The 24,425-nt window shown below is 36.9% G+C and overlaps 1 protein-coding gene across 1 annotated transcript; it reads right to left on the minus strand.

Annotated features, from left to right (window-relative positions):
• Positions 1 to 37: 37 nt before the first annotated feature.
• On the minus strand, positions 38 to 22,619 carry LOC131948177 (neuronal acetylcholine receptor subunit alpha-3). Its single transcript, XM_059309709.1, has 9 exons — positions 22,476 to 22,619; positions 21,353 to 21,397; positions 20,956 to 21,065; positions 19,879 to 20,059; positions 17,683 to 17,811; positions 16,753 to 16,975; positions 13,153 to 13,368; positions 8,284 to 8,367; positions 38 to 1,027 (listed from the first exon to the last, which is right to left on the minus strand). Exons 2-9 carry the CDS (start codon positions 21,353 to 21,355, stop codon positions 708 to 710), a joined length of 1,266 nt encoding a protein of 421 aa, XP_059165692.1. The 5' UTR covers positions 21,356 to 21,397; positions 22,476 to 22,619; the 3' UTR covers positions 38 to 707.
• Positions 22,620 to 24,425: the final 1,806 nt, after the last annotated feature.

Consider the following 24,425-nt stretch of genomic DNA (forward strand, 5'->3'; position numbering starts at 1 on the left):
TTATCAAATACTTAAGAATCACAAGTAATTCATTCAATAAAATAATAAACTTTATTTATATTGCTACAATTTTGAGTCGATTAAGTCAGTAAGGTGAGATCATTTATAATGTATAATTGGTTTTGTTTACTCTAATTTTCATAAACTTCTTATGTAAACAAGTTACACAGAAGAAATATGTAGTGGCCCAGATACATCCGACTTCATCCTACTTTGAAAACACTTGTACTAACAGCCACAAAATACTTCTGTTAATTAGAACACTTGAACTTAGTCATGTCAAATTACTTCAGCACATTTTGAAGTTCTGCGTTGAAAGTAAAGGATTCAAAACTGTTATTTTTAGTCTACTAAAAATTTTACAGAAAAAGTAACCCTGTATAACACACAAGGGTGCCTGAAATTTTGGTAAAAACAGTAAAAAAAAAACAATATTATCAAACGTGTTCATATGTTTAATTCATTATATAGAATATTTTTGAATTGATAATATTTTTTAACAAAATCAAACATAACGCAAAATAATGTCAGGAAGCTACAATTTAATTGGAAACATTTTAAAATTATTTAACTTTTTTTTTTATTCAGAAGTAAAAACTATTGAATCAAATTAAAGTAGCATACACATACAAATTGTTAAAAAATATAATTATTAAATAGCATGGTATCAGTGCGGGCTCTTCTTTGTTTGTGTCTGAAGTTTTGTTCTAGTTAACAACTAGAATGGTAATGAAGACTACACTTGAAATTACAAGAAACAAAATGTAAAATCTCAGCAAAATGGCGTCTAGCACCATGGAAACGGTTTGCCACGAGATCTCCGTACCACGTGATTGTTCCTCGGGCGTTGATTGGACGGTTGCTGGGCGGAGTCCCAGGAAGCTTTGCTCGCGTGAGTTGGGTTGCTTGAGCATAATGTGGTTGTCAGACTCGAAGTGTTTGTCCGGGTTGTTCTTCCCCGACCCCAGGGGATCAGCCACACCGTGGTAGGTCACTGGTTTAAACAGCTTGGTGCCCGGGGGAGCGGCTGTAATTATGAAACACACACACACATTCAGCATTTAGTTAATACTTTGATTCTAGCATAAAAGACACAATAAATATGTCCAAAAGTAAAATGGTATTATAATTTCTGTAACAGTTGTCACTTTTGGAAAGAAATTATTTGGATTAACAGCATTGAAACTATAATTGTTATTAATCGTAATTTAAATACACCGACGAATTCCGCACAGTGTTTCTTCCAGACTTTTTTCTCCGGGGGGGGGGGGGGGGCGTGCACTTGGAAATTTTCGACACTCTTAAAAGTATATATTTTCTATATAAATTTCATTTCGTTCGGGTGGGGGGGGGGGGCGGTAAACTTTCTTCGGAGGGGGGGGGGGGGGGCTGGAAGAAACTCTGATTCCGCAATGGAAAATATTTTTTTAGAATATTTTCTTTGTTTTATTCTTGTGCAAGTTAAAAGTTAATAATTATTGATTTAGCATTTTCTTCTAGATTTCTGATTGTAAATCTCATGTACCTTACTTTACAAATGCTTGAAATCGAAAATTAAATTTTGATCAGTAAAAATTAAGTATCTATGAATTATTTTCCTAACCAAATAAATTAAGGTTTAAAATCGACATGTACATGATGTAATTATCAAAATAACTAACACGATATCCTTTAAAACAGTATCTTACAAACAGTTGCCCAAAGCCGGCGCCAGGTTATTTAGCGCCCAAGTCAAAACTTATTAAAACGCCCTTTTTCACACAAACGCAAGGGAAATAACATTTTTAGGAATAGATAAAATAACCAGATGTAACTAAAAAATGCTTAAAAGACACAATAAAATGATATAAATTTCATTACGTACATATTACATCAATCTTTTATATTATCTATGTAACTGTGAGAAAAAAAATATATTATAATAATTGACTACTTAACTGTAGGTTTTAATTAACATCCTAAACACATTAGATTTATTATAAACTTTTTCTAGTCAATTATGAAGACATAAGGTATAATGTAGTTTCTTCATTTGCTACATTTAATTTCTAAAATTTTCGATTCCCTAAATAGCAGGATGTCTTTAAAATAAAATCCAATACGGGTAACTGTTTAAGATATCGCTAAAGTTATAGATTAAATATGAAATGATTATAATTTGAAACAAAAAAAGTTTACGGTAAGTTATAAATTCCAGCATATATAATACTAGGCATGCTGCCCAGCTTCGCTTAGGTTTTCGAAAACATTGAGAATTTGAATGCTTAATTAATTCGCCCGAGGGTCGGTCTACCACCTCAGGAGTTATGAAGAGGTTCCTCCGTGGACATTTTTTTTTATGTATAGCTCATATAAGGCGCCGGTCAGTCGAGGTCAGTTTTGACCCTCTCATTGTAGACTTTTCGGCCAACCGGCCCCCGTGTTCTGTCGCCCCAAGGCAAGATCCTGCCAAATTTGAAGCGCCGGCGGCGCTGGGAAGTGCCCGACAACTTCGCTTTATATATTACTAGCGTACCCGTCCCTGCGCGTTGCCGCGGGAATAGAAGATAGTCCGACAAAATATATAAGAAGGGGTTCATCCATGCGTTACCAATGCTATATTCTTAGACTCGTGACCTTGTTATCTAAAAGTGAGTTATTTAAATGTAAACAATGCCTGCGCTTGGATCATAAATATCGGGACACGGGTTTACCTACACTACCGCATGAAAACCTTATGTGTACATTAATCACTCAAAGAAATAATGAGGTAGAACACACTTCGGTGACCACCCATGTGTTAGGGACGTAGAGGGACGCTCTAAGGAGCCCCCCACCCCTGATTACACTCTCTCATAGGCGCCATCGTGCTCATAGGATAACCCGGAGTACAAAATAGCATCCTGTAAACACTGATGCACATTTCGTCATTCGTTGAAGTGACACAAATGAATAGGATTTTTTTCTTTAACACGTAAAAATTATTTGACGTGTTTTAAACATCAGTGTGACTGATGCAATATGGTATCGTTACTGATGGTCTATTATTAGATGCTCGATCTCAATTTCTGACTGGATCGGCTTATAATAGATGCTTATTGCATCATTCGCAAAGTTACGAAACTCTACAGTAGGCCAGAGGCGCAGCGACCCTTCCCGGCGCCCGGGGACAAACTTTTCGATTTGCACCCCCCCCCTCGAGATTTCGATTTGCATCCCCCCCCCCTCAAACTTTCGATTTGCACCCCCCTCGAGATTTCGATTTGCACCCCCCCCCCTCAAACTTTTGATTTGCACCCCCTCAACCTTTCAATTTATTTTTCCAACCCATTTAGGCGCCCCCTAAGCTCGGCGCCCGGGGACATATGTCCCCCCCCCCGCCCCCCCCCCCCCTCGCTACGCTACTGCAGTAGGCTCCTCAGATTCAAATAGTTATTTTTTCATCTTTCGCAAGGTGACGAAACTGTACAGAAGGATTTCCTCGCGTTACAAAGTTATTTTTAGAAGCCTGTTGTAGCTTTACCGCTGAATATAGTAGTACTCCTTAATCGCTATGCAGGACGCTCGATTAACAGATGCCAAGTGCCAACATAGTCGCTCTAAAACTTTGGGCGCCAAACCGTGTATTGACGAAATTGTACCCAACATGGCGCCGCCAATAAGAAACTTTAGTTTTCTTTTTCGCAGAAATATTCTCGGGAGTATTCTCATCTACTCCCTAAAGTTTCATGGCACTCGGATGAACCGCATCCGAGTTTTAATTTTTATATACCGTGTATAGAGAAAAAATCGCTCTCCCCTGGGGCGCCGCCCTTGCAATATTAAATTTTTTTTTTTTTTTATTATTTTTTTTTTTTTTGCAGAACCCTACCATTGAGTGATCTAATCATCTCCCAAAAGTTTCATGGTACACGGATGATCGGTGTGAAACCGAAATAGACTTAAATTTTATAAACCGTATATAGAGAAAAATCGCACCTTCCCGTGGCGCCGCCCTTGCGAAATTAAAAAAGGATTTTTTTACAGAAACCTTCCCAGGAGTGTTCTAATCAGCTCCCCAAAGTTTGATGGCGATCGAATGAACGCCGTGAAACCGCAATCGACGTTTATTTTTATATACCATATATAGAGAAAATCGCACCTTCCTGTTGCGCCGCCCTTGCAAAATTAAAAACGATTTTGGACGGAACCCTTCCCGGAGTGTTCTAATCAAGTCCCCAAAGTCTCATGGCTATCGAATGAACGCTGCCAAACCAAAATCGACTTTTATTTTTATGTATCGTATATAGAGAAAAATCGCACCCTCCCGTTGCGCCGCCCTTGCGAAATTAAAAATTATTTGTTTACAGAACCCTTCCCTAGAGTGTTATAATTAACTCCCCAAGGTTTCATGGCTATCGGATGAACGCCGTGAAATCGCAATCGACGTTTATTTTTATATACCGTATATAGAGAAAAATCGCACCCTCCCGTGGCGCCCCCCTTGCGTAATTAAAAATGATTTTTTACAGAACCCTTCCCTAGAGTGTTATAATTAACTCCCCAAAGTTTCATGCCTATCGGATGAACAGTGCCACTGCAATTCACTTTTATTATTTTTATATACCGTATATACCGTATATACCGTATATAGATACAAATCAAAACGCCGTCCTTGCGAAATTAAAGATTATTTGTTTACAGGACCCTTCCCTAGAGTGGTATAATTAACTCCCCAAAGTCTCATGGCTATCGGATGAACGATGTCAAACCAAAATTGAATTTTATTTTTTATATACCGTATATAGAGAAAAATAGGACCCACCCTTAGCGCCGCCCTTGCGAAATAATTTTTTTTTTTTTACGGAATCCTTCCCTAGAGTGGTATAATGAACTCCACAAAGTCTCATGGCTATCGGATGAAAGTTGCCTAACCAAAATTGACTTTTATTTAGTTATATACCGTAAATAGAGAAAAAAACAAATCGCGCCATGCCAGGGCGCCACCCCTGCGAATTTGAATTTTTTTTTCCGCAGAAACCTCCCCAGGAATATTCTCATTAACTTCCCAAAGTTTCACGGAGATGTGATAAGAGGTGTGGTAATGCATAAAAGACACACAGACAGACACACACACATACATTGCTTTATATATATATATAGATAGATAGATAGAGATTAGCAAATTGCATAGATAAACAAAGATTTCAATAAAGTAATTAAGGCCTGAAATACTTTAGTATACTTTAGTATAGAAATGTATTGTTTGAATAGATTATAGATCTAGGTAGGGTCTACATCTATGTAAGTCTAGTTTTTCCGTAGATCTAGATCTAAAACACGGATAATGAGAGACGCATTTTAAAATCTTAACTTACGCGAATATGCCTATTCTTTCAAGTTATTTTTTTATCCCAAATTAGCCAGTTCCAAACAAAGATTTTGTATAAAATAATGAAGTCTTGAAATAGTTTAGTCCTAATATAGAAATTTATTTTTGGAATAGATTCTAGAGTAGTTAGAGTCTAAATCTAGATCTTAGCGTCTACGTCTAGTTATTGCGTAGATTTAGATCTAGTCTAGATCTAAAATCTCTAGATCTAGAATCCAAGTAAATAAAATAAGTTTTATGAGTTTAGGCCAGAAAAATTGAATTGTATACATTTCATAGTGTACGTAGCTATAAATCAAATTTGAATGAAATAGTTCATTTCTTTTTATTCTAAACACGCAGATGACGTCATTAGTTAATTTATAAACATTAGTGACGTCACAGTTTTATGCGTTCTTTTTCACACCTATAAATGCTTTTCCTGTTGCATAATTAAAATTGTTTTCCTTCATTCTAATACGCCTTTATTTTATATTTTTCTTCTTGAAATAAAATTGTGGTTATTCATTTAAAACATCTAACATATTATTTTCAAAAGTCCGTATAAAGTTCTTCATATATCGCTACAGATTCTGATGTGATGTCCGGCGAAAATATTTTGCGGACAGAGAGAGAGAGAGAAGTGCGCACAGGGGCTTTTATATTAGGATTACATATTATTAATACTTTAAGAATGGTAATGTAGATACCTAATAAACAAGATTTTTCAGCAAGAGAGCGCCTACCTTTCTCTGTAGTGTGTTCCGTCCTGAATTTAAATAATCTATCTTGCGATAAACTCGACTATTCAATATACTACATTCACAACACATATCAAACTTCGATACCTAAACCTAACTTGACTTGATGCTCCAGTACTACGACACCAACACGCTTAACTTCTATCTCTACAAACGATACTCCCAATCAACAACGATTTAACTGGACCCACTACTAAACTTTAACAGTCAACACAATTCGATACCTTAATACCACAAGACTCGATAGTCCCGAACTCCAGAACTACGATACCCAATCATCTACATTCTCACTTCTCTACTACAAACAGCGGCGTGCAGGGGGGGGGGCGGACGTGACCCAGGCCCCGGGCATCCAACGGGGATTGTTTTGTTGTTTTTTTAAATTTGTTGCTGATTGATTTATCAATTTTACCCAAAACAAATACTCAATCGTCTTTCCCTCGTTTCGACATAATACTGTCCTTATCGCAAACAATACATAGAAACAGCGGGCATTAGTGATAAGGGAATGGTAGTCCCGTGGTAGTCATTGATATTCCTTTAATAAACGCGGTATTTATATTAAGTGTGTGATATTTATTTATTTAGTATAGTGTAGGGGCATCTTTTAGAGTAATTTCGCCAATATACTTCCGATGCACTATATGGGCATCTTTAAAGTAAGTATTCCCATGTTCGTTATACTAATTTTCAAAGATATCCGTAAAATAGTTATATCAATATATATTTTTATAGACTCTAGGGGTATCTTTAAAGTAATTATTTGTATATTCATTATATTATATTTAAGGTCATTCAGTAACGCACGCCGTTAGCTCTTACATCATCCTGGGTGTGGCCAAACTACTTTGTGGATCCAGAGGCGTAGCGACCCTTCCCGGCGCCCGGGGACATACTTTCAATTTGGCGCCCCCTTGGGAGCAAATTTTCGATTTGCAGCCCCCCCCCCCCCCTCGAACTTTTCATTTGCACCCCCCCTCAAACTTTCGATTTGCACCCCCCCTCGAACTTTTCATTTGCACCCCCCCCTCAAACTTTCAATTTGGCGCCCCCCCTAAGGTCGGCGCCCGGAGACATATGTCCCCCCCCCCCCTCGCTACGCTACTGTGTGGATCTGCCACTTGAATAGAGCTGGTAAGTAGGTCACCAACCAGTGCTACGGCTCAATAAAACCTGCATGAGCCAAAGAACTGGTTGGTGACCTACTTACTAGCCCTATAGCGAACCACCGGTCCAGCGGAAACTTTGGCCAGACTAACTCTATGTAACAAACGGGCTGGAACCGTCCACGACACGTAATGGACCGGTCAGCTGAATGGCGACCCACCGGTTAAGCTGATCGCGGGGCGGCACAAGATATCTATAGTTTATAAAAAATAATCAAAGTTATTAATTATTCAGTACTTTTTTGATAATAGCGATTAAATCTTTTTGTAGCTCCTGAGGATGGCGCCCTAGGCGACCTCCTAGTTTGCCTTATAGGTAGCGCGGGCCCCTTACTTGTTTCTTTTCATGTTTAACGTAATACATGACCAATAACCAGAGGTGTAGCGAGGGGGGGTGCGGACCGCACCGGTTGACACCATTTAGGTGGGTGACACCAAGGCAAAAAATAGCAAAATATATAGAGAAAACTGATAATTCCACTTAATTAAGTGATTAATTCGAGTGTTAAATAGTGTTTTAAGAGGTGCTAATCGAAAGTTTGAGGGGAGGCGGGTGCAAATCGAAAGTTTTGGAGAGGGGTGCAAATCAAAAATTGAAAGTTTGTCCGCCTCTGGGGGGGGGGGGGTGACCACGATTAGGTGCCGCACCGGGTGACACCCGACCTCGCTACGCCACTGCCAATAACATTTATTTATACTTTTTTAAAATTATTATTATATCACATCAAAAAATATATTGATTTGTTAAACACATTAAATAGTCTGAGAGAAATAATTTAATTTTTTTGTCTGTGTGATATAAAAAATAAACTTGACTCGCACACATTATTTTGTTGATTCTGAATTAATGTGAAATACGCTTCGACGTTACATTATTGTGTTGATTGTGAATGAATATGAGTCAGTTGGAGTCAGTGGCGTAACTAAAGGACGTGATGATGGTTCAGGGCCCTCATCCCTAAAAATAAATATTGCCGACACCTTTGACTGGAGTTAATCAGCGTATCCCAGAAAAACGAAGACTTACAGGAATTCTGAGCTGAGCCTCTTCTTTGCCTTAGTGAATTCATTTCAGTAGAGTGTGGGGGTAGCGGTGGTTGCCATTGGACGCCTGAATGGTTTGGCAGGATGGATGAAAAACCCAAGTCAAACTTTAGTTAACTGTATGTTTCGCATATATGCATACACAATTACAATTTCAAGAGTTGGAAGACGCAAGATACAACGTGTATATACATGTATATTGTCCAATCAAATTTTCTCTTCTATTCGACTACCCTGGTAAACTGGTAAGTTCCTTAGCTGGTGACTGACACACTACCTAAACGCAACATATTATAGATGGGTTTTTTTCCTCTTATCCTATAAATAAACAAAAGTGTATTGTTTTGAGTAAAGACACATGAGAATCTGTAGAAGTACCGCCAGATCATATTACGGATACACATGCATGTAAACAAGTGTATAAAGTATAAAGGATTATGAATGTCCGCGTCTTGACACACTCACTAAAGGGAAATAACCGTGATTATCAAGATAATACGTCATGCGTTTGACACATCCTATTAAAATGTGCTTGTTTCCCTAAGGATCTTATGTCAACTTGACACTGATACACTCATATGTCTTTACTCCTAACAAACAAGATTTTTTTAGAGAAGTTACATCAACATTACTCGTGATGGGATGAGCAGTACTTGAAACTTCCCCAAGGGTACTTAATACTTCCGGCACTGAGACGGACAGAGGTTAAAGAATATAAATGTTGTTTATATTAGTTTCGTTTTTATTTTCTATTTGGTCAGACGCTGGGTAGGTGGTGGGCGTGTGAGTGTGTGGAGGGAAGGGGGAGGCATTGTTCATTGCATGGCTTAAAGAAGGAATACCACACTTTCTCTTCTCAAAAATAAATTGCGCTTTACAATACTAAAACACAAACTCTAATTGAAGAATATTATATTATATTTTTTTTAGCTAAAAGGTGAAATTTTGAGTGTTCCACTTTTTAAATGACATTTATTGATTGATTCATTACCGACTAGCTTGAATTACCAGGCCTAACAAGCTATTTTGTTAGCAATTTAGAAAAAGGCGTCGCGGGGCGGGGGCGGCGGACCGCACCGTGTGACACCCAACCTAGCTACGCCACTGGTTTAGGTTATACCTCGCATGTATAGTGCATGGTTACCCTGTAGAACATAACTTATATTTAAAACTTAACGTGTGCGCCCGTATCTAGACTAAGCTAATGTCGTCTCTTCAACACAAGCTCGTATCAAGTGAGAGGTGGTAACTCTAAAACTACTTATATCATCAACCGCTAGAGTACATAAGTCAAGAGAGAGGTGGTAACTTTAAAACTACTTATATTTTCAACCGCTAGAGTATACAAGTCAAGTATCACGCAGCAAACAAAAATTACTCATCCTCCAAAACTTAACGGTGAAAAGTTTATTGTTTTAAGATGATGTTTTGCAAGCAGAGATTATTTCAAGCACTTCTTTTAAGAAAGTCAACCGCCCCCCCCCCCATCTCCCGGAAGGAACTTAAATTTAAAATATACTTTTATACTTTTATCAGTGTCCAACCCCCCGCCCCCATAAATAAATATCAAATGTCCCCCTGAGTAAAAGTCTGAAAGAAACACTGTAAGTGGTTGGTCCGACTAATAAAAGTTTTTTCAAACTAAATATTAAAACGTGGATTGATTGATCATCAAAACAATTGATTTTTATAATAGCCAAAACGAAGTTATTTTAAGTAATTTATAATATTAAGTTAAGTACTACGTTGTATTTAGTGACTTACGTAACTGATATTTTCTTATCACTAATCCTAATATATAAAACCCCCCGTGCGCACTTCTCTCTCTCTCTCTCTCTCTGTCTGTCCGCAAAATATTTTCGCCGGACATCACGTCAGAAACTGCAGCGATATATGAAGAACTTTATACGGACTTTTGTTGAAAATAATATGTTAGATGTTTTAAATGCATAACCACAATTTTATTTAAAGAAGAAAAATATAAAATAAAGGCGTATTCGAATGTAAAAAAACAATTTTTATTATGCAACAGGAAAAGCATTAATAGATGTGAAAAAGAACGCATAAAACTGTGACGTCACCTTTGCTTATACATTAACTAATGACGCCATCTGCCGTGTTTAGAATAAAAAGAAATGAACTTCTTTTTCTTCTTCTTCGTTCTTAATTATTAGTGTTGAAGGTGATCGAGATTTATCTGCCAGTGGGTTTGAACTCGAGACTTTGATCGTATTTATCAACCATGAACTTTTTGCCGACTCGACCACGCCTTCAACACAATTAAGCGTTACGTGTCAACTGGTTATGCGCCATTGAGGCCATTGACTCCGATTTCAGCCTGCTTTTCTTTTTGGATTTGCTTCCATAGCCTTTGTTCAACCAAGAACAAACTACAAGGCAGCAGTTGTTTAATTTTGGAGTTGTCTCTCCTAGAAGAGTGGCTGTCCCCAGCTAACGAGCCTCAACTGCCCGAGGGTTCGAACTCGAGACTTTTCGGTTTAGCAACCATGAGCTTTACCGACTCGACCACGCCGACCCCCATTTCTTCCGATCCCCGGCTATTAATTTTGCCATCGCCCAAGACATCCCTGTTGGCTTCAGTTCTTCAAGAAGACTCCGCCTCCAGGTCTGTTCCCTCATGCACATGGGTAAACGACATTACCCCCTCTAAATCATTAACCCACCAGTCATTTCGAAAGACAGATAGGGGTAGGAGCAGTATTATTTATGCAACCGGAAAAGCATTAATAGATTTGAAAAAGAACGCATAAAACTGTGACGTCACTATTGCTTATACATTAACTAATGACGTCATCTGCCGTGTTTCGAATAAAAAGAAATGAACTATTTCATTCAAATTTGATTTAAATCTACGTACACTATGAAATGTATACAATACAATTTTTCCGGCCTAAACTCATACAATTTATTTTATTTATTTGGATTCTAGATCTAGAGATTCTAGATCTAGACTAGATCTAAATCAACGCAATAACTAGACGTAGACGCAAAGATCTAGATTTAGATTCTAATTACTCTAGAACTATTCCAAAAATAAATTTCTATATTAGGACTAAACTATTTCAAGACTTAATTATTTTATACGAATTCTTTGTTTAGAACTGGCTAATTTGGGCTAAAAAAATTAATTTGAAAGAATAGACATATTCGCGTAAGTTAAGATTTTAAAATACGTCTTTCATTCTCTGAGTTTTGTAAGATGCCTAAATAGCTGAGATGATAGTGTACTTTAAACCACGCAGGTGGTGCGGGTTTGAGACACACCAAGTCAAACTTGGTTGTTGTTTTCTTTTTATTTTGCTCGGGCTAAACTTAAAAAAAAATTCTATTGGGATTCTAGATCTAGATATTCCAGATCATCTAGATCTAGATATTCTAGATCATCTAGATCTAGAGATTCTAGATAATCTAGATCTAGAGGTTCTAGTTCTAGATCTAGATGATCATGATCTACGGAAAAACTAGACTTACACAGATGTAGACCCTACCTAGATCTAGAATCGATTCAAATAATACATTTCTATACTAAAGTATTTCAGGCCTTAATTACTTTATTGAAATCTTTGTTTATCTATGCAATTTGCTAATCTCTATAATATATAAAGCAAAGTTGTCGGGTGCCCGATAGGGCACTTCCTGGCGCCGCAGGCGCTTCAAATTTGGCAGGATCTTGCCTTGGGGCGACAGAACACGGGGGCCGGTTGGCCGAAAAGTCTACGATGATGGGGTCAAAACTGACCTCGACTGACCGGCGCCTTATATGAGCTATAAATCGAAAAAAAATGTCCACGGAGGAACCTCTTCATAACATTAATTAAGCATTCAAATTCTCAATGTTTTCGAAAGCCTAAGCGAAGCTGGGCAGCATGCCTAGTTGTCTATGATCCTAACAATAGCACAGCTTTGATAATGTTAGATTGTTTTATAAAGTCAAATTATATAAATTATCTGTTGACAATAAAATGAGCCTACCGTTTGTTGTAACGTGACATAAATTATATACTGACCACTGTTTTAAAACGAACCTACCATAGGTTGTATTGTGACAAATTAGATACTGACCACTTCTATAGCATGAACCTACCATTTGTTGTAATGCGGTTCAAATGATAAGCTGACCACAGCTACAAGATAAGCCTACACTCATATGACTACATGAACCTACCACTACATAGGTTGTAATGTGATATAATGACCTGCTGACTATATGAACCTACCATAGGTTGTAATGTGATATAATGACCTGCTGACTATATGAACCTACTATAGGTTGTAATGTGATATAATTTTTTCTGCCGACTATATGAACCTACCATAGGTTGTAATGTGATATAATGACCTGCTGACTATATGAACCTACTATAGGTTGTAATGTGATATAAAGACCTGCTTACCACATAAACCTACCATAGGTTGTAATGTGATACAATAATCTGCTGACCACAGCTACAAGATAAACCTACCATAGGTTGTAATTGATATAATGATTGATCTGCTAACTTTATCAAGTTATGTGATATAATAATCTGCTGACCGCATAAACCTACCATAGGTTGTAATGTGATATAATGATCTGCTGACTATATGAACCTACCATAGGTTGTAATGTGATATAATGATCTGCCGTCTATATGAACCTACCATAGGTTGTAAGGTGATATAATAATCTGCTGACCACATAAACCAAACATAGGTTGTAATGTAATATAATGATCTGGCAAGCACATGAACCTACCATAGGTTGTAATGTAATATACTGATCAGCTGACCACATGAATCTACCATAGGTTGTAATGTGATATAATGATCTCTGCCGACCACATAAACCTACCATTAGCCTCCGCGTTGTTTAAAGGATGAGCCGTAGGTTCGACCCTGGGTGAGCAGCAACTGTTTTCAAAGCAGCAGATGCGCATGCCCAGAAGAGTCAGACGCCGGATGTAGAGCGGGATGGGCCTGTCGTCTGGACGGTGGTAGAGTTCAAGGACGTAGATGGAGAAGACGACGGACAGTCCGCCCATGATCAGCACCACGGCGATGTAGAGTTCTGGGAGAAAAAAGATCATTAGACATCGATATCAAATGTAAAGGGCGATGTATAGCTCTGGGAGATACAAGATCATTAGACATCGATATCAAATGTAAAGGGCGATGTATAGCTCTGGGAGAAAAAAGATCATTAGAGATCGATATCAAATGTAAAGGGCGATGTATAGCTCTGGGAGAAAAAAGATCATTAGACATCGATATCAAATGTAAAGGGCGATGTATAGCTCTGGGAGAAAAAAGATCATTAGAGATCGATATCAAATGTAAAGGGCGATGTATAGCTCTGGGAGAAAAAAGATCATTAGAGATCGATATCAAATGTAAAGGGCGATGTATAGCTCTGGGAGAAAAAAGATCATTAGAGATCGATATCAAATGTAAAGGGCGATGTATAGCTCTGGGAGAAAAAAGATCCTTAGACATCGATATCAAATGTAAAGGGCGATGTAGTGCTCTGGGAGATAAAAGATCATTAGACATCGATATCAAATGTAAAGGGCGATGTTTAGCTCTGGGAGATAAAAGATCATTAGACATCGATAGCCAGGATTAAGGGCCGTAGTGTCACAATGTAGGGGTGGAAGAGTTGGGGGTGAAGGGGGGTGAATGGGGTAAGCACCAGGAGACATCAATTAGGGGGTTGGGGATACCAACTTGAACATTGTAAAAGTTAATGTCAAAACAATGTTTTAATTTGTTAAATAATAGGATAGGTAGTGGGGGACTGCTTTGAAAGTGACCGACAAAAGTGTCTTGAGCCAAACGTGTCTTGAGCATAAAAGGAAGAAGATGGTGAACGGGAGAGGGGTGACTTTAAATCTAAAATATAAAATTGTTGAAAGGGTTGGGTGATACCCTCAGTTACTGCACGGGTGGAGCCGCGACCAGGTGACAAAACTGGTTCCGGGTACAAGGATATATATATATAAATATTAATATATATATATATATATATATATATATATATATATATATATATATATATATATATATATATATATATATATATATATATATATATATATATATATATATATATATATACATATATATATATGGACGTTTTATGATTCATGTCATTTGCACACACATTCTCTACTGATTTTGTTTTTTGCAACATTTACAAAACGGTACTGAAATTTGTATTTTAACTATTTCTCTCTCTCCCTCACAAACACACGCACACGCACACACACACACACACACACAAACTGGGTTGGCATGGAGTAGCAGAAATGTTTATTTTTACAAGCTTTTATTTAACTCACTTCCTCTGTCGTCAGTCTGTCTAGACGGAAACGCCGGAGTGAAAATTCGGAAACTTCTACTTGACCGATACGATTTACACTTGGCACGTGGGTCAAGACATGAAGACAATGCAATCTGAAACTAAATTTGACTTAATTGGATGCCCAATTAATTTTTTATGAATTAATTAAAATTTGGACCGAATTAGTAGGCATGTCTAGCCAACCACACCACACGCGTCATCACCTTCAATAGCTGCGCCATCACGTAATAGCTGCGTTCAAAAACCATTGCGCGCCTACTGAACGTGATGTTCAGTAGGCGCGCAATGGTTTTTAGTCATGTAACTCTATTGTAAATAAAACATGTAAAGTACTGAAAAAAAAATTCATAAAAAACGTTTTAATAACAAGCTTTTATGTAATAATGCACTAAAAAGTAGAAAATAAATTATAGACTACTATTTAAATAACTATAAAGAAAAGCGTGGGTGTCTTCCTTAACATTAGTAAAGGTATCCAATAGATACTAAAGTGACCCACGCTTTTCTTTATAGTTATTTAAATAGTAGTCTATAATTTATTTTCTACTTTTTAGTGCATTATTACATAAAAGCTTGTTATTAAAACGTTTTTTATGAATTTTTTTTTTACAAGCTTTTATTTAACTCACTTCCTCTGTCGTCAGTCTGTCTAGACGGAAACGCAGGAGTGAAAATTCGGACAGTTCTACTTGACCGATACGATTCACACTTGGCACGTGGGTCAAGACATGAAGACAATGCAATCTGAAACTAAATTTGACTTAATTGGATGCCTAATTAATTTTTTATGAATTAATAAAAATTTGGACCGAATTAGTAGGCATGTCTAGCCAACCACACCACACGCGTCATCACCTTCAATAGCTGCGCCATCACGTAATGGCTGCGTTCAAAAACCATTGCGCGCCTACTGAACGTGATGTTCAGTAGGCGCGCAATGGTTTTTAGTCATGTAACTCTATTGTAAATAAAACATGTAAAGTACTGAAAAAAAAATTCATAAAAAACGTTTTAATAACAAGCTTTTATGTAATGATGCACTAAAAAGTAGAAAATAAATTATAGACTACTATTTAAATAACTATAAAGAAAAGCGTGGGTCACTTTAGTATCTATTGGATACCTTTACTAATGTTAAGGAAGACACCCACGCTTTTCTTTATAGTTATTTAAATAGTAGTCTATAATTTATTTTCTACTTTTTAGTGCATCATTACATAAAAGCTTGTTATTAAAACGTTTTTTATGAATTTTTTTACAAGCTTTTATTTAACTCGCTTCCTCTGTCGTCAGTCGTCAGTCTGTCTAGACGGAAACGCAGGAGTGAAAATTCGGAAACTTCTACTTGACCGATACGATTCACACTTGGCACGTGGGTCAAGACATAAAGACAATGCAATCTGAATCTAAATTTGACTTAATTGGATGCCTAATTAATTTTTTATGAATTAATTAAAATTTGGACCGAATTAGTAGGCATGTCTAGCCAACCACACCACACGCGTCATCACCTTCAATAGCTGCGCCATCACGTAATGGCTGCGTTCAAAAACCATTGCGCGCCTACTGAACGTGATGTTCAGTAGGCGCGCAATGGTTTTTAGTCATGTAACTCTATTGTAAATAAAACATGTAAAGTACTGGGAAAAAAATTCATAAAAAACGTTTTAATAACAAGCTTTTATGTAATGATGCACTAAAAAGTAGAAAATAAATTATAGATTACTATTTAAATAACTATAAAGAAAAGCGTGGGTGTCTTCCTTAACATTAGTAAAGGTATCCAATAGATACTAAAGTGACCCACGCTTTTCTTTATAGTTATTTAAATAGTAGTCTATAATTTATTTTCTACTTTTTAGTGCATCATTACATAAAAGCTTGTTATTATTTCGTTTCCAGATAAGTAATTTTGAAAAATTAAAGAGAGACAACTCTTTTTTCAAATTGAAGAATAAGTAAAAACATTTTTCTTCATGTTAAATGGAAATTTTTTTTTTATTTTTCAGGATTCTATGACAGTTTAGAATAAATATGTTTATGCCTGGTCAGTAGGTTAATGGGTTTAGTATCAATGTCAACATGGCTCACCCAAGATGGACGTGTACTGGGCCGTAGTCGGAAGGTCAGCAGCGATGAGGGTCAAGATGACCATGTACCCCAGCATAACGGTCAGACAGTAGCCGATCTTCTCTCCACACTCGGCGGGCAGGACGAAGACGAAAATGATCAGGAAGGACGTGATTAGAACCGGAAGTAGATAGTTGAGTCCATAGTAGAGAGGTCGTCGGGTCATTTTAAAATAGTAATAGATCTGCAAAATTAAAAGAACTATATGTATGCATGAAGACCACTTGGAACATTGAGGAGAGAGATGGAAGAAGAAGTGCAGGCTACTGGCAAGACCTGGCATGAACTGAAGTGGCTCGCCCAATACAGCGTGGAATGGCGGAAATTTGTTACTGCCCTATACTCCACAGGGAGTGATGAGGATTAAGCAAGTAAGTAAGTATATGCATCCATATAAAAGTACTATATTTATCCAGGGGTAGACTGTTTGTGTCCAAAACAACTGGAAAATTTTTAAAGGGGCACCATCTCTAGATTGACATTTTCATAGACCAAGGCCTACATATAAAAACCACGGGTCTCTTAAAAAAGTACAAAATAGGCCTGCAATTGTAAAGAAAACAATAATCCGTCGCAGTACGCATTGAAGCTTTACTTCTGTTTAAAGATCAAATAAATTTTATTATGTTTGTAAACATTAACTCAACTTGATTGAAAGTCACGCGACTCGGCTTCATTATATATATATATATATATATATATATATATATATATATATATATATATATATATATATATATATATATATATATATATATATATATATATATATGTGTGTGTGTGTGTGTATTTAGAATATATACATAAATATAAAGATATTTATACATTAAGGCCAATAGTTACATGAATATATGAGGTTACATGTGGTTTTGTTTATCAAGTCTGTTTCACCTTTGTGTACTGATAGTTATCTCCCGTAAATGTAGTTCTATTCGTCCAGTTCTCTTCTAGAACCCATTCACCGTCAGGGTTGAAGTAGGTAATGTCCACACCACTCCCATAGACTTTAATGTCCAGCTCCTGAAAACATTGACGCATCCAGTGAAATATAGACCTGTTGTGGGATTATTTTGTTGTTTTTTTACATTGATATTTTTCTATTGTTTATATATGCATGCGTGTAATTTCCAGAATAGATTTATAAATGTCTACGACAAATTCCCGAATGACTCTTGACAGAATGCGGTTTTTCACGAAAGACGTGTTTCCGCATGCAAATTTGTATGCATGGGGCAAACGCCCGAATAGTCATTTGCTTGAAGGCCGTTTGCCCCAAAAATGTTAATATTATAGATTGACAAGTAGACATTCTACAAAGTTTTGAAGTAGACATTTGAATCATTCTAAGCATAATTATTACTCAGTTCAAAGCAAAAATGTATAAACATAAACTTGTTTATATATGTTTACTTTTTAGCATACAGAGTAGGCCCTATAGAGAAAGTATTGCAGAAAAACTAAATGAAATCGTACTAGATCTAGTTTTCGCATGGATGCATTGTAATCGTGCAAAAATCGAAATCGACATTTTGGCAAATTTTGACGTTTTATAACCTTCCGTAGCCGGAAAAACTTAGTTTTGCAACCCTGTTTGTCTGTAATGTTAACACAATAGCTTGAGTATCGTTTTAGTTTGACTAAATTTTCAAATATGCGCATTATATCAAAGTTAATTGTTTATCAACTTTTAGCAATTTCCGGTAACCGGAAATTATACGTCCTCTACTTCCGGTTTCTCGAAAATTGATAACTTGAGTAACATTAAAGCTTAGTAGACAAAATTTCAAATATAAGTATTAAATTGTATGCAAAAGTTCACTTCAACATTGTGTACGATTCCGGTAACCGCAAGTGGTACTTTGTATGATTTCCTATTGAACACGATAACTAGAATAATGTTTCAGTTAGTTAGACGAAATTTAATAATATGAAAAACCTATATTTTAAAATTTTTTGTGACCTGCGATATCCGATATGTTTTTTTTTTAATATGTTTAGAAATGTGTTGATTATCAAAATGTCAAATTCAAATTTATTAACGTCGGCTATTAAGTAATATCTGATTTTAACCCCTTTTCGGGAAAACTGCCTTCGGACGAGAGGCATTGGGGCATCTGTCCCATTCGGGCAAATGTCAAATCCGGCGTTTGACACTTTTGAGCAACTTTCCATTCGGAAAAACAGCATTCAGGCAAAAGGCAAATGTTTTTTCTACGTTACATGAATTCAACACTGGATAACACTACTATTGTCTATTTTTACTAGGTACGTATGTCTACATAAGATGCGTAAAACAGAAATACATATGCTAGTTTATGAGAAATAACTGTTTATTTTAGTGTATTGGTTACTTGGGCAATTAATCAAGTAAACGTTAATTATGCAACTTTAAACGCTTTTAAAAAAATTACAAGATGACCAAGTCGGCAAACGTTTCAGGAAAGGGAGGCACTTGAACAAAAATTTGATATTCAAAAATGATATTTTGGCCTTGCTTATTCCTGTCGTCCAATAGACTTTATTGCTTGATATTAATGCCTGCGTTGCTTACGTGGAGTATTTATTATAAAATATACTTTATCTTACACATGAAGCATTTGATGGACAGGTTTGCAAGCTTGTGATTTTATTTATTTTTTCTACTCGTTTTCACAGCGTGAGATCGTAGCGGTAAAACACATCCTTGTATTTTATATATTAAAATTCATTGTGTGAGACAGCACTTGTTTATATTATCACGTAATTCGCCTTAATAGGGCTTGTAAGTCACGGTCTCTTTCGATTAAAATTCGAAATCTTGTTAGCCAGGGAAAAATCTACATTTTCGAACTTAAATAACTGTTAACAAGATTCCAATATTTAAAAAAGTATTTGCTGCTATTTGTTTTTAGGCCTCGCTTCAAGATTTAATAATACCAAAAGTACCAAAAAAAGGCAATAATTATACATTTTTGTACTAATAATAAAAACAAATTAAGTAACGGTACGCCTACCGATAGCACAGGCTGCCCATGTGACCTACTTACCAGCCCTATTGTTGAACATCCTATTCTTGAAGCACGAACAATTTTTTTCAATTGTACTCACCTGCACGGTGTACCCAAAGCTCGTGACCTGTATAGCGCACGTGTGCTGATCCCAGGGGAAGTAACTGATGTCCATGTTGCACGAGACGGTCAGCAGACCTGGAGGATTCCAGGACACGGTGCCTGAGTTGTCGATCCTCAAGGGGATGGAATCCTCGTCAATTGCGCTGAGATCGTCAATACTGTACAGGTAAACGGGACGTCAGTTTATTCCCGGACCTCATTTAAATTTGACCTTATTTTATACCTGACACCAAAGTTAATGTGAAGCCGTTTTATACTTGAACCACCGTTGTAGATGATGCAATCCTTAAGGATTTATCTTCCAATATTGTTTTGGGTTGTAAACGATTTGAAAATTATTACACGGTAACCGAAACCTTTGACTTGGAATATTATCCTTGATCATAGTAGCAGTTCATAAGTCTAAATCTAAAATTAAATTAAAACACTACTTGTCTTCCCGATGGCAAGACGCATGATCTCAACAAACTATCCAAGCCAAAAGATCACTCAGCAAAATATTCGTACTAAAACATCACTCAACAAAATATTCGAACTAAAACATCACTCGACAAAAGATTCGAACTAAAACATCACTCAACAAAATATTCGAACTAAAACAACACTCAACAAAATATTCGAACTAAAACATCACTCAACACAATATTCGAACGAAACATCACTCAGCAAAATACTTTTTCATCGATATTTTCTTTTTATGTAATATGTAGACCTACTCACGAAATTTTAACACGCCATATAATGTGTACTAACGATACTGCAAATAGCTTGTGTACTCACGATATTTCAATACACCATACAAATATGTAATCGATATATTTTAACACAAAGTATAATGTGCACTCATCATATTTTAAAACAATATACAGTACCACATCATATTATCATGTGTACTCACGATACTTTAACACAACATATTGTATGTACCACATCATATCGTGTGTACTCACGATATTTTAACACAACATATTGTATGAACCACATCATATCATGTGTACTCACGATACTTTAACACAACATATTGTATGTACCACACCATATCATGTGTACTCACGAGTTGTCCACTACAAGTGCTGGTGTCCAGATATCGCTGGACATGACCTGTATCACTGGGATGTTGTCGTAGGAGCTCGGTGTCCATGACAACCGGTGGTCACTCCACCTCTGGAAGCAAAACAACAAACCGAAATCGCTCACTTAACACTGAAGACAAATGTTAAAAATAATAACAATAGCGAACAATTTTAGCCTGTTTATCTTTCTTTAAATTTAAGGTTATTTGATCCGAAAATTTAACGGCAATGTTGATTCTATCTACCTATCTTTATGAAATAACAATAGATGTGGTTTTAAGTCTTTTTACTTTCAAAGTTAGATATATTTTTTGTTGACTTAATGACAATATATCAATCATTTTAACAAAAATATTAAAACAGAAATATATGATTTACCATCAGCCACCATCCCGACACTCCGAATTGTTGGGTTTTTATGTCCTGTCGAGAAAATGATTCAGAGTAACGCCATAGGTAGTGGCCACTAGCCAGTTAAGAGTTAACGTGTTTAATAGGTACTGGCTAGCTCGGTGAACACTTTTAACGCCTATCTAACTTACTACTGATGTGATGTAGAGTAGTTGCTAGTTCACTCAAAGTCGTAGTTGGGTTGTTAACCTATCGCTAAAGTGGCTATTGGTTGGTTAACTTACCACTAGGATGGCTACGCTTATATTTGCTACTTGATTAAAATTTATCACTGAAATGGTTATTAGTTGGTTAACGTGCTACTAATCTAACTATTGGTTAAATAATTAAGTGGCTACTGGTTAGACAAATATGCCTATGATGTGGCTACTGGTTTAAAAACTTACCACTGATATGGCTACTGGTTAGACAACTTACCACTGAACTCGCTATTGGTTAGTTACTAGTGTAGTGGCTACAGCTTAGACAACTTACTATTGTAGTGGCTACCGGTTAGACAACTTACTATTGTAGTGGCTACCAATTAGACAACTTACTATTGTAGTGGCTACCGATTAGACAACTTACTATTGTAGTGGCTACCGATTAGACAACTTACTATTGTAGTGGCTACCGATTAGACAACTTACTATTGTAGTGGCTACAGGTTAAACAACTTACTATTGTAGTGGCTACCGGTTAGATAACTTACAGCTAAGTAACTACTGGTTAGACAACTTACTGTTGTAGTGGCTACCGGTTAGACAACTTACTATTTGAGGGGCTACCGATTAGATAACTCACCAATGTAGTGGCTACCGATTAGATAACTTACAGCTAAGTAACTACTGGTTAGACAACTTACTGTTGTTGTGGCTACCGGTTAGATAACTTACAGCTAAGTAACTACTGGTTAGACAACTTACTGTTGTAGTGGCTACCGGTTAGGTAACTTACAGCTAAGTAACTACTGGTTAGACAACTTACTGTTGTAGTGGCTACCGGTTAGACAACTTACTATTGTAGTGGCTACCGATTAGATAACTTACTGTTGTAGTGGCTACCGGTTAGACAACTTACTATTGTAGGTGCTACCGGTTAGATAACTTACCACTGAAGTAAAAGCTGTTGGTTGGAACGAGAGACTGATTATGGTAACCCCGTCAGGTCGGACGCTGGTCGCATAATTGGTCAGCAGATCAGATCGAAGCTCGGTCTCTTTCGCCACACTAAAGCCGAGGCAGGCTGTAGGAATCCACACTGGTGAGGGATCACAATAAAATAGTTCAATTACTTACTACGAGCTGACCCGCGACGTAGCATACGCTGCTATCTAGTTGTTTTATTTTCTACTTATCAACAATTCATAATTTGTGAATTCGACACCACCCCACCCCCTGCCCCCCCCCCCCCCCCCCTCCGCTTCGCCCAGTGAAAGAAGCCGTTTCCCCTTAGTTTCAAATCGTTTAAAAACTAAATTATCTGCCCCTAATAGCCGCCGATCCGTCTCTACTATTGTAAACATTCGGGGTGAACCACAGCTCACCTGACAGGTGGGGATGAGGGTGGTGGCTAAGCTGCGTGGTGTTTTCTATGGTCTCCATGAAGAGAATTATATATATATAGATAAAAATGTATGGATTGCTGTGTTTGGATGTAAGAATGTGAGACTGCTAATCTGGAAGTCATGAGTTCGGATTCCTGACTGAAGTCCGTAAGACTCAATGAGTCCATTTGGCTTACTTTACGGAAAGTATCGACGGCTGGGAATAGTGCTGGTCACAACATACCATCATATACCGAGGTCACAGAAACAGGTGAACTCTATTTTATCTTTTTCTATTGAAATGACAGACTTGACAGATAAATTAATTTTGTTTGTTTCTATATAATCTGTAAATGTTATTTATATTATATTTTACTTAATATCAATGGACGGCGTGGTTGAATGGTAGAGCTTGCGACTGCTTATCCAAAGGTCTCGAATTCGGATCCCTTGCTCCCAGATTGTAAACATTTAGCGTGAACCACAGCTCACCAGACCATGCGGAGTGGGGGTGGTATGGATATGCCTAGAGAGAAAGAAAAGGGTCTACTAGGCGCGCTTACAGCTTTGTGTTTTCTAGGGTATCCAAGAAGAGAATTATATATATAGATAATGTGGAAATTTTTCCTTCAATTGGAACAAACTCGTGTGTTAATTTGATAAACCCACTGAATAAAGCAAGAAACAAACACCGTATAATGCATGAAAGTATTTAAATAATTTAAAATATTTTTCTAAAACGTTAAACATTTACCACATGAATAAATACACAGTATTATTTATCCTAATCCATCAGATTTTGAACCACTAACAATGTTAAAAACACCAGACTCATGGAGAGTTGGTATAAACAAAATACGGGCATTCAAGGACAAATGTCTCAGATTCTGAAATTAAGGTGGCAGGACAAATTGCCGATTATAGACCTATGGAGATGGACTAAGCATGAGCTTATGACACTACAAAAAAGAAGGAAGATGTGGGAGGGACAAAAAAAGCCCCTACTTTAGGGAAGGCGAATGAGAGGGCTCCTACGACAGACCTTGAGAGGGTCAGCTTGAAGAACTGACGACAGCATACATGTCTTGGGAGGTTGCAAAATCAACAGCCAGGACAGGAAAAATAGGTTATGATCGAGGCCGTATGCTTAACAAGGAGTCTTCTTTTTCGTTCTTAATTTTTAGTGTTTGAAGGAATCGAGCTTTACCTGCCAGAAGGTTTGAACTCGAGACTTTTTTTTCGAATTTATCAACCATGGGCTTTTTGCCAACTCGACCAAGCCTCCATCACAATTAAGGATACGTGTCAACTCATTATGCGCCATTGAGGCCATTGACTCCGATTTCAGCCTGCTACAAGGCAGCAGTAGTTTGATTTTGGAGCTGTCTCACAAGGAGTAAAAATTATTACGTCAAGTCAATCAGATTTTGAATAGATAAGATTATTCAATCTACCTCTCATTTTAGCTCTCATTGTAGCTTTTGTCAAGTACTGACATTTTTATTTTATGTTTTT

The sequence above is a fragment of the Physella acuta genome, unplaced genomic scaffold (assembly GCF_028476545.2).
Source record: "Physella acuta isolate Inbredline_101_S28 unplaced genomic scaffold, ASM2847654v3 ptg000627l, whole genome shotgun sequence".
Classification (NCBI taxonomy): domain Eukaryota; kingdom Metazoa; phylum Mollusca; class Gastropoda; family Physidae; genus Physella; species Physella acuta.

Bases quoted from the DNA above. Each gene is read 5' to 3' on its own strand.
- LOC131948177 (XM_059309709.1), bottom strand. The intron at 16,976-17,682 runs GTGAAACAGACT...TTAATTTTGCAG, and splicing joins ATAACTATCAGTACACAAAG to ATCTATTACTATTTTAAAAT. The intron at 1,028-8,283 runs GTAAGTCTTCGT...TCATAATTACAG, and splicing joins AGGCTCAGCTCAGAATTCCT to CCGCTCCCCCGGGCACCAAG.